The sequence below is a fragment of the Brassica napus genome, chromosome A4, assembly GCF_020379485.1.
Source record: "Brassica napus cultivar Da-Ae chromosome A4, Da-Ae, whole genome shotgun sequence".
Lineage (NCBI taxonomy): Eukaryota > Viridiplantae > Streptophyta > Magnoliopsida > Brassicales > Brassicaceae > Brassica > Brassica napus.
The window spans coordinates 10,870,627-10,882,883 of NC_063437.1; the positions used below are offsets into that span (position 1 = coordinate 10,870,627).

General features: G+C 34.6%; 1 protein-coding gene across 1 annotated transcript; it reads left to right on the top strand.

The window, feature by feature from the left end:
- The first annotated feature begins 1,934 nt into the window (after positions 1 to 1,934).
- Positions 1,935 to 6,162, top strand: LOC125607948 (homeobox protein BEL1 homolog). Its single transcript, XM_048777522.1, has 4 exons — positions 1,935 to 3,196; positions 3,901 to 4,292; positions 5,308 to 5,368; positions 5,478 to 6,162. Exons 1-4 carry the CDS (start codon positions 2,378 to 2,380, stop codon positions 5,985 to 5,987), a joined length of 1,782 nt encoding a protein of 593 aa, XP_048633479.1. The 5' UTR covers positions 1,935 to 2,377; the 3' UTR covers positions 5,988 to 6,162.
- The last annotated feature ends 6,095 nt before the right edge of the window (positions 6,163 to 12,257 follow it).

Consider the following 12,257-nt stretch of genomic DNA (forward strand, 5'->3'; position numbering starts at 1 on the left):
ACACACAAACACTGTGTTTATTTGACTTTTGCCGGCGGAAACCGAAACCATTTCATGTAAGTGACAAACTCAAAAACCTTGTAATCCAATTTGTTTCATCTCTAGTACTCCATAAAATCTTTTAATCAGAAAATAATAGTCTATTCATATGAAAAACATATAAATATTTTTTACGAGCAAATTCCGCTGTCAAATTATTTATTTTTATTTATTATTTAATCATCAAATAAATCTGTCATACTAACTAATTTTAAGAGCAAATAAACAGAGGCATATATTTAATAATACCATTATTTGTTTTTTGTTCACCTATCATCCATGTTCGGAATCGTGCTAGGCGTGAGTCGGGCGGTCGGTCTGGGCCTAGCGAGTTGTAGAAAAATCGGAGATTAATCGGAAATTAATTTTTAATGGTTATTCAGTTTTCTGATAAAATATAGTTATGAATAGCTGACTTCTGTTTTTTTATTGTTTTATTGTTTTTTCATTAATGGCATAGTTGTCATTTTAATCATCTTCTTAATATATTTTAGGGTTTCGCAAATTTAATTACAGAGCCGCCACACATTTGCTTCACTGATGATTCTTTTGCGTTTTTCTTGATATTTATACTTAATACTCATAAATTTAACATCTAGAACTCGATTATAAGCTCAAAACCTCAAAAACTTCTTCTTTTTTACGATTCCGAATTATTGGCCGAATAGGATGAAATCGCCTCGCTCAACCTCCGCCTAGCGTTTCCCCGCCGCTTAATCGCGCGGTGCGGCCGCTTTTTAGAACCTGGCCTATCATTATTTGTGTATAGTGAAGGATATCATTGGAAAAAATAGTAGTTAAAATTCACACGTTCACATGACTGACTAAATATATGTAGAATTATTGTTTTCAAATTATAAAATCACCGTCAATGTTCTAGTATTGTTTGGAAGACGCTAATTAAGCTTCATAATGAAATTTAAAATATATATGTGCAATATATATATATATATATATATATATATATATATATATATATATTTATATTTAGTTATATATATATATATATGTGTGTGTGTGTGCAAAATATTTAAAAACAAGGTTGCTTACATAAATAAGCAAACCAAGACCACCAACATTGATATCATTGTTTAGATAACATATTAAAATGGTTTTATATATGTATACTAATATAGACAACCGTGTTACACGTATAGGTTTTAGCAATATATAACACAATACTAACTGATTAAATATAAAAATTAAATATAATAAATAATTAAATGAGCGCAGACATATGTCATATGACGGTTTGTAGCTAGTTTGTGCCGGTAAAGGTTCTCTAAATTAAATTACCTTTTTCTCCAATCGTTTGTTTTTTTTAACACTGGACCAATGCACGTATACCATGATAACATGTCCCTTATCATCCATCCTGTTTGAATTTTCTTGTAAGTTAGATTTCAAATTATTACGTTCTCTTTTTTTGGCATCTATTAGGCTCTTAATAATTGAAGGAAGAAAAATAAAGAATAGAGGGAGACACCTGTAGTATTTGACAATATTCATGGTTAGACTAGTAAATACTACGTCAAAAAGAATTATTTTTTATCAAGTCATATTTGAAATATATAAATTTATAGATAAATACACAAAATTAACCACAATTTATGTGTAGTTGGAGAAAATTAATTATACTACATAGATTTGTAAATAGTGAAGATTTTTTTTACCCAACTTGTGGTATAGAAAAAGAAAAAGATTGAACATTGATTGCTAGCTAGAGTCTATGGGAGGGTCATGATCACCTATCTTCTGATCTCTGATGAGATACCATCTGACATTTTATCTTCCTAGGTTTTATTTCTAACTTTTATTTTACCATTTTATAATATTTATTTATTTTGCCTGTAGTACAAATTAACAGACCCATACTAAAAGAAAATTAATATCTTCAAAGTACAAAACAAGAGAGAGGTGAAGCCACACAATCTCTTTTTGCCCTCTCTCTCTGTTATATCTCGTCTGTTTAATACTTTTATTCGTCTTCTTCTTCTTCCTCTATCGGTCCATCGTCTCCTCTAATCTCTTTCTCTGTCTTTCAGTATTGACCAACAAATAGGAAGATATAATTCATATCTTTATGCCAACTTTTTCTTAGGGTTTTAGAGCTATCTCTGTTGTTTGGGTTATGACACAAACTCTGGTTCTTTGGCTCTTTCTCATGATTTGGGAAGTCAGGATATGAAAAAAGTTTGCTTTTAGTTTTGTTTATTGATTCTTTTCAACTTTCTTGGAGATGGGTTCATCTAGATCTTGATGAAACCCCTTGTTTGTATCCCAAAAGGTGTTTCATTTTTTCTTCTCTTCTTTTTGGGTTTTTAATTCTTCAGACGATATGGCAAGTGATCAGTTCCATGGTCATAACCATCACCAACAGCATCAGCATCAAATGATTAATCAGATCCATGGGTTTGATGAGAGAAGCAATAATCCAACCGATCATCAACAACATCATTATAATCATCAGATCTTTGGCTCAAACTCCAACATGGGAATGATGATAGACTTTTCTAGGCATCATCAGACTGGGATCACAAGTGGAATGGATCATCATCACTATCATCACCAGACAAGTGGTGGTACTGTTCAGAATCAGCTTTTAGAAGACTCTTCTTCCTCCATGAGACTATGCAATGTTAATAATAATTTCTCAAGTGAAGTAAATGATGAGAGACCAACACAAAGACCAAGCCAAGGTCTTTCTCTTTCTCTCTCCTCCTCAAATCCTACAAGCATCAGTCTCCAATCCTTCGACCTCAGACACCAACAACAAGGGTATTCTGGTAAATCAACGGATCATCAGAATCTCCCACACAGCCAGATGATGGTGTTGATGAATAGTCACCACCAAAACAACAGCAGCAATCACCATCAGTTTCAGATTGGGAGTTCCAAGTATTTGAGCGCAGCTCAAGAGCTACTGAGTGAGTTTTGCAGTCTTGGAGTAAAGGAAAGTGATGATGAAGTGATGATGAAGCATAAGAGGAAGCAGAAAGGCAAACAACAAGAAGATTGGGACGCAAGTAACAACAACAATGATCAACACGACCAATCTGCAACAACTTCTGCAAAGAAACATGTTCCACCACTTCACTCTCTTGAGTTCATGGAGCTTCAGAAAAGAAAAGCCAAATTGCTCGCCATGCTTGAAGAGGTATATATTTACTTTACCATCAAAACGATTCATGGGCTTGTTAGAAAATCTATTATTTGTTAGTTTGGTTTTATCTTGATTCTGAAAACGTTCAACCCAACCCCCCCCCCTCCCTTCTTCCCAAATCTTTTTACATCAAAAACGAGTCATGGTATTGTTAGAAAACTGACATATTTTTATTCCTATTTTTATTTGACTTCAACATATTCCTATAAAATGTAAAAAATCAACAAATCTTGTATCAAAAACATTTCATGGGTTTGTTAAAAAATATATTTGTTTCAGCATATATATCCATAAAATGTAAAATATTTATACCCACAAATCTTCTATTTTCGATTCTTAATTATGGTCCATATATTTTCTTAAAGATACAAATTTCTTTTATATAAAAGATAAAAAGATTCCTTTTTGTCTTCATTCCTTCATGTATTCTCGTCGAAAACAAGTTCGATGTAACACTACGAAAATATTAACCCTTTTAATTCCTTTAAGCATTATTTCCTTTTTATATATAATAACTAAACTAAAATTTATTTGTCTTTGCTTTTGATCTAATATGGAGACTCTAGTGGTCCTCATAACAGCAATCAATTCCATCATCATAAGCCATAACGAGTTGTCCCTTGTTTCTTTTACATGAATGCTCATTCTATGAATTGCATGTATACGGTGTGGTTGAAATATTTAATTTTATTTGGCAGCTTAAAAGAAGATATGGACATTACCGAGAGCAAATGAGACTGGCGACAGCAGCGTTTGAGGCGGCGGTTGGGGTAGGAGCGGCGGAGATGTACACGGCGTTAGCGTCGAGGGCAATGTCTAGGCATTTCCGGTGTTTAAAAGACGGACTTGTGGGACAGATTCAAGCAACGAGTCAAGCTTTAGGAGAAAGAGATGAGGATAATCGTGGGGTCTCAATTGCGGCGCGAGGGGAAACCCCACGGCTGAGGTTGCTTGATCAAGCTCTAAGGCAACAGAAATCGTACCGACAAATGAGTCTCGTGGAAGCTCATCCTTGGCGTCCACAACGTGGTTTGCCTGAACGCGCTGTGACGGCGTTAAGAGCTTGGCTCTTTGAGCACTTTCTTCACCCGTAAGTTACTAATCTCATACATACCCTCTTTTTATGCATTATGTACAACTATTACCCAAAACAAAAAAAAATGCCAATATTATGACGATATAGGTTTGACTTTAGTAAAGATTTACTATTAATCAAATAGTTACAAGTTAAGTCCCTCTTTTTAATTAACTAATGATTGTGGAATCATAATAGTTTTAAATCAAGTCAACATACCCTAGTTTGAAATTTTAAACGAATTGCATATATATTGATAGAATGAATAAATAATGTCTAAAATTCTTACAAACTCAATTTTTTTTAAAAAATATGTATTGATATTAGTACATAGTATTTTTTTTATCAAATATTAGTACATAGTTATAGGCATTTTTACCAGGATATACTGTATGTGAACATCATATAAAAGCTACAAAAGCTACATACATTTTCATAGAGAGATGAGATTGACTTGACAAGCTGAGGATCCAATCTTCCTTAATCTGTTCATTGCATGGTAGCTTTTTTATTTCCCCTTTTTTCTTTGCTTGCATCATTGGTGTGAAAGTGAGTGTACAAACATATACATTCATGTATGTATACATATCTTTTTAGATAATGCATAACTAAATATAAAAAATATTTAACTGGTGGATGAAAGACAGAAATAGAGAAAGGAACAAAGTGGATTCAGAGAGAGAATCAATGTTCTTTACCTAACACTAAGAAAAAAGAGAAACTATGAATAACTCCTTGCTTTTTCTCCCCATGTTTCTATTTTCTTTTTTCTTTTCTTATCCTTGTCCTTTTTATTGATATATTTATTTGATAAATTATATATTATCACATGTATAAGAATTGTCTCCATCAAATTCCCAAACACTGATCAAACCATGAAACATCTTGTTAGTTTTCACCCGAACTACCCATTACCTTTGCTTCAATTTCTTTGCATCATTCTTCAATCATATGTATCCATTTTAACAAACATATATTTTATTTTACTAGACATATCATTTCTCCAAAGTAACATTTTCTTATTTTTCAGATATCCAAGTGATGTTGATAAGCATATATTGGCCCGACAGTCTGGTTTATCAAGAAGTCAGGTAAAATATAACTTCCTAAGCCTTAATATATTCCAAATTTACCTGTTTAGGAATCATACATAAATGGAATTTAATTGAGTTAATTCTACTAATGAGACCACACTGTTAGGTATCGAATTGGTTCATTAATGCAAGAGTTAGGCTATGGAAACCAATGATTGAAGAGATGTATTGCGAGGAAACAAGAGGAGAAGAAGAACAACAAATGGAGATTACAAACCCTATGTTCATGGATACTAAACCGGATCCAAACCAGATAATGCGAGTCGAACCGGAATCTTTATCTTCCGTAGTTACAAAAACCGGCCACAAAGACAACTCCAACCTAGGAACGGCTTCATTTGGGTCAACGTTTGACTTTTCATCATACAGTAACCAAGCTGTCACGTACAGTGGCGAAGGAGGGGCACGTGACGTGTCGTTGACGCTTGGGTTACAAAACGGTGGTGTGAGTTTAGCGTTATCTCCAGTGACGGCTCAAGGGGGGCCACTTTACTACGGTAGAGACCACATGGACGGATCGGTTCAATATACATCGTCGATCTTGGATGATGATCAAGCTCAGAATCTGCCTTACATGAATTTGATGGGAGCTCAATCACTTCACGATATGGTTTGAAGAAAACTGGAATAAATAAGTTAGGAATCGTACACTCTTTTCAACCCGATTCGGTTATGTAACGGTTTAGTTAGATAAAAAGAACAAAATTAGATATTTAAAAATACCGTTGTCTACTTGAATTGGATTGGGGGTAGACGAAGATATTATTATATGAGTTTAGTTGGTTCGTCAATATCACTTCTTGGATATTAGAAAATATAATATTCGATTTGAGGGTATTATTCATATCTCAATACTTTTTGTTTGGTATATATAGTGTATGGTCTTCGCGTGATTAATGACAAAACCTAATAGAATAAAGTTGCCGACAAAAACAACAATAAATAAAGAACAAACTCAATATTTGGACCATCTTGGTCGATAACGTTCACGTGTACGCTACGCGTATCAATTGTAAATACACAGACAAGAATACAAATACAGTATATAGTTTATCAACATGTTCTATAACATTACATGGTCTCACTCTACAGTCTCATAAACACGATATAGCCTTCAAATGTTACGAACCGCCCCGCTCCGCACCGCAGTTAACAGTAACAAAAATCTCTACATATACCATATATCTATACGTTTTTATAACTGTTAAAACCGCACCGCAGTTAAACCGCTTGTTCCGCACCGCTCAAACCGCAGTTACCATTCGGAGCGATAGGTAGTCGTTGAGGAAGAAACACAAACTATCTATAGGACACACACACACATATATATATATATATATCTTTTTAGAAAAGTTCAGTTGGTTAGATGTTTGGTTTCAATCTCTTATGGATGATCATTTTCATGAGTCAGAAGTGTGACAGTAATATATGGACTCTTTTTTGATTTCCAATACACCTTCGGTTGGTAAATTTACAGTATATTAATTTAGATTGGCAATAGTATATATTCATGTTTATGATCATTTTTAATTTTCTTATTTAATTTCGTTGTCATGTTTCATTATTTTTGTAAAATAATTGATTGCTTCCACTGGAGGTGGACATTTTGTCCGATATCTGAAACCATATCCGAACCCGACCCAGAAAACTCGAACTGAAGTAGTAATATATCTGAACGAATATTAAATTAAGAAAGATTAGATATCCGAATTTGAATGGATATCCGAAGATAACCGAACATATGAATACTTGACCATATATTTCTAGTTTACTTACTCTAATCTTATTCAAAATATTTATATTGATTATGCACATAGCTCAAAATCAGATAATATACATATAATTATTGACAAAATCATTTGCTACTAAGTTAAAATACATATCAAGTTCTTGTTTTTTATACTAACAAAAATTGCATCCAAAATTTTAAAATAACAGCTAAATTAGTGTCTTTCTATTTTTAAAGTTTTGTTTTGAAATTGTTAATAATTTAATCTATTAAAAATTTAAAAAAAACAGTTAAGTTAAAATTATATATTTTTAAACAATGAAGAATTTAATTCTTTTTCTTTCAAAATATAAATATTCGAATCCGACCCGAAATAACTGAACCCAAACTTAAAATATCTGAATCCAACATGAATGTAGAAATACTCGAACATGTTTTTTACATCTATACCGAAGTACCTGATGTTAGGAGTTTTCAAGGCTCCTAAGACAAATGTTGTAGTATAAAAGATTGTCGAACCAGTTCTGAGGGGTATCAAAGCACTGAGAATGCAAGTACTCACTTAATCTAAGTGCAACCAATGATTTAGATGAGTTTTAAACTACTACTAATACTAGAAAGCAATAACAGAATGATACTTTCTTGACTAAGGGAAAAGAGAACTCATGGGCATAGGGATTAGACCTTGGGTGATCAAATATCGAACTAAGGATGGCAAATGATCAATCAAACTATCAGCCTTAAGCCTAGACACAATTCTAAGCAAGCTCTATGTCTAGATGAATGCTCATCTGCTAACATATCTCAAACATCAAATGTCTTTGGTTGAATAATATGAAAGCAATCATTACTAACAAGTCTATTAGCTATCTTAGCACCTTTAACAACAAATGTCTTTGGCAAAGTATACTAAAAGCCTAGGAGAGTTGTCTCGGGCATTTCATCGAACACCTTTCGGGTGAGAAATGCCTAAGGATCAACAACTGAGTGGCCAACTCAGAAGATGCATTATGATTACTCTACTAGCAAGGAAATATGAATGATCTACACTAAAACATCCTAGCTCTAACCTAATCACCCTTAATCTCCCTAACCCATGAATTCAAAAGGTGATTACTCACTAATCTCCATGATTCCTCTTAAACCCATATTGGATTTCAGATTAACCATGTAGAGAAATAGATAAGAAATCAACAAGAACACAAGATGAAAGCAATGAAATCTGAATCAAAAGAGGTTTTTTACTAGTTCTCCTCTAGAAAAAGAGATTATTTTGCCTCCCATGGCTTACAAAAGTACTTAACTTAGGTTTAGAAAGTGTAAAACATCAAAACAAATGACCAAAAGGTCCCTGAAATAACATAAAAAATCGTCCAAGCAAAACACCCGGAGTGACCTGGCATAGTCGCTCCAGGAGGTCACTCCCGACGCGTTTTTTCGTGTTTCGGCGCGTCAAAACGCGAGTGACTTGAGCTGGTCGCTCTGGCTGGTCGCTCTGGCTGGGAGTGACTTGAGGTAGTCGCTCTGGCTGGTCGCTCTGGCTGGGAGCGACCTCGGTAGGTCGCTCTGAGAGGTCACTCTGCGATACTCGACCATGATGGATATGCCTCTAGTAAATTGATCATAACTCCTTCATTACATCTCCAAATGACTTGAAACCACTTCCATTAGAAAGCTAACTCAATTTGCTGTGTCTCCACAAAATCTTAGCAACAGAAGATTTCTCTAAAGGCTCCATCCATGCTCATCTTTCCCCATTTTGGATCACAATGCTCCCAAACATCTCAAATCACTCCATGGCACACTCCAACACCTAATAAGGACAATGAATGCAAAATGCAACCTAGACATGGCTAAATCCTAATCTATATGATGAAAATGCTCATGGATGAATGGATAAAACAATGTAAATATGCAAGATGTCAGTACCCAAAAATCCAAAATATCCGATCTGAACAGGTATCCGAATGTCCACTCCTACCCCTAACTTCCACGGATAGCATGTGTTATATTATCTAGTTGAATATTAAATCACAAGTTTTTTTGTCAACAAATCACAAGTTCAGATTGAGTGATATACGAAACTACAAAACAAATGAAGTGAGATGAGGTAATGAAATATAATTTTGTATATTTAAAAATAAATAAATTACGATGACATAAAAACTTACAAAATAAATCACAAGTGTAAATGACTGTCGAATAATTCGGCAGACAATTTTGGGCCTCAAATCTGTTTCATTAAGGCCCCAATGCCCATTTAAAGCAAGAGACTTGTGATATAGCAAATCCAAAAAGGAAAAAATGTTTTGTATATAAATCAGACCTACTCTTGGGCCCTGTTAAAATGCAGTATTATGAATTTTATAAAAATTAATTTATCTTCTATCATATTTGTTTAATTTCAGAGTACCGAATAACAAAGATTTGATAAAAATTAATATATCTTCTATCATATTTGTTTAATTTTAAACTATTAAAATAAATTAAACAACCATATTAACTATATAATAAAAATTTAGATTTTTTTTTGTATATGTTATATTTTGAATTTTTTAAAATGAATAAAAATTACTAAATTTGTTAAAATTACGTTCAAATTTTGTGATCTATAGTTTAAAAATTTTGGTATGACAAGATAAAAATGATTACAAAATCATATAAGTAAAAAGTCTAATTTATTTAATTATTAAGATTTAAAGATATATATATATATATATATATATATCATTTTAAATTAAACTCTATACCATAAAAAATACATAAATATTTTAATTTTGAAATTTAATTTGAACAAGTTCTTTTGATAAAAGCTTTGAACAAACATTAACAACTTAATTACTATGACTATTAATCCCATAATAAAAAATTTGTTATCAATAATTTATTTTTTTTTGCTATAAAATATATAAATAATAAAAAAACAGTTGAGTAGAGAACATCATTTCATAGACATTAATATTATAAATACACTATATACGTTCATATTGTTTAAATTTAACTAGATATCCTATCAAATAGAAAAACAATTGTCTGGATTAATAAAATTTATATGTCGGCACCAATTTAATTATATAGTGATAATTACTGATTTTTAATTATTCAATATATATTTATTTTTCATAATATGTAAAAAACATATAATACCTAAAATAATGTATTTTTGTTGTACTCGTATGGCAGAGCTTTCACTTGTCTTTCGTGTTCTGTTTCTTGAGAGTTAATTTGCTTCTCTTCTAACTCTTGAGAGTTAAAGCACCTGCAATTTCAATAGAGAATTTTTCATAACCAGAACCAAACTTTGTTTCTACTAAAAATTCACAAAACATAGAAAATGACTAACCATGAGATTATCAAGAAGCAAAAGGGAAAACCCTAGTTTAGAGAGAAAAGGCGACAAGGAGAAAATGGCGACTGAGCCGCCGCTCAGAATCGAAGGCGTGGAAGTGGCTCCGTCAGGGGTCGAAATCGAGGATTTGAAGGCTAAGCACGGAACGGTGGCCATGACTTCGGATTTGGGAGTTTTGGGGATTGGATCTAAGAGAGACGTTGGTTTGGAAGATGAGACGGTCAGCCTTATGCAATCCAGGATAGTGTCTGGGAGAGAAGAGTTAGTGGCAAAGGAAGGGTTAGCAGGAAAGAAGTCGGGAAAGGATCTAGCGAATGAGAAGAGCTCGTATGCTGAGGCTGTGAATGTGGGTTCAGGTTCAAACATCTCACCGGTTTTCGAAATTGTTGATGGGGTGGCTGATATCGAGATCCCAACGGAGATATTTGAGGATGTCGAGCCACTGTGGAATAGCTTTGTGGTAGGCTACTTCATGGGTGACTCGCCATACATTGGGACCATACACTCTACAGTCAACAGAATCTGGAGCACACCTAAAGCGAAGATTGATGTCCAATTCATAAATAAAAGGACAGTTTTGTTTCGCATTGAGGATGAGCAGATGCGGAAGAGGGTCTTGAGAAGGAAGTACTGGCACATAGCGGACGTGCCTCTGGTAGTCAACGAATGGAACCCAGAAACAGCACAGGACCCACCTGACATGTCTGCGTTACCGCTATGGGTGGATTTGGTAAATGTACCAGGGTATCTCTACTCCAGGGAGGGTCTCAAGTTCCTGTCTCGTACAGCAGGGAAGTTTGTTAAACTCCACCCAAATACAGAAAGGTGTGTTCGAATGGATGTAGCGAGAGTATTGGTGGAAGTGGACTTGACGAAACCCCTACCCCAAAAGATCTGCTTCAAAGACAGAAACCAGTGCAATATCACGGTGGAGGTTGTCTATCCCTGGCTACCACCACGCTGTACCATGTGTGATGCTTGGGGACACTTAGGGAAGGATTGTGAGAGGCCAAAAAATGTTGTCATTCTTCAGAGGGGAAACAGTATGGGGGAGCAAAGAAATAAGGCAGATACGGGGAAGCAAGTGGTATTAAAATTGATGGGTGAACTGGAAAGAGTAAATGTCAGTCAATACAAGAGTGGAGAAGCTGGATGTAGCTATGCACAGGCTGAAGAGAATTCAACAACAAAAGCTGGTGAAGAAGGTTTAACAATGGAGCACACTGGTACGAGTGTGAATGGGGAGCCCTTATCGCCAGTGTCTAATGGGTCCAAAATGGCAGTGAATGGAGTGGAATCGCCAAATGGTTTCCAGGTGCTAAGTGACATAAGAGAAGAGGGCGAGATAGAGGAGGAAGAAGAGGAGGATGCGGAGGAGGATGAGAATGTACGGCAGGAAACTAATGGCAAGGAGGAGATCGTAAACCAGGAGGCAGATACAAAAACCAGAGATGCACATGCACTCCACAGTCAAGCCAATAGCCAAAGGGGAAAAGGAAAGAATAACAAAAAACCGATGATCAGTAACAAGAGTTTTATCCAGGCAGTGAAATCCACCAGTAACAAGAAAGTTTCCTCTAGGAGGAAATAATGTCGTCGATCTTTGCATGGAACATGCGTGGGTTCAACAAGCCGCGCAAACAAAGAGCAGTGAGGCAGTGGTTACAAGCTGCGAAGCTGTCATTTGGGTGTCTACTTGAAACAAAAGTTCAGAGGGAGAATTTTCAAGGTATTTTCGATGCTACTTTCCCGGGTTGGAATTGTCTTCACAACTACGACTATCACCCCTTGGGAAGGATATGGGTGTG

Coding starts and splice junctions, on each gene's coding strand:
- LOC125607948 (XM_048777522.1), top strand. CDS start 2,378: ATGGCAAGTGATCAGTTCCATGGTCATAACCATCACCAACAGCATCAG. Junction 3,197..3,900: donor TGCTCGCCATGCTTGAAGAG/GTATATATTTAC, acceptor TTTATTTGGCAG/CTTAAAAGAAGATATGGACA. Junction 5,369..5,477: donor CTGGTTTATCAAGAAGTCAG/GTAAAATATAAC, acceptor CCACACTGTTAG/GTATCGAATTGGTTCATTAA.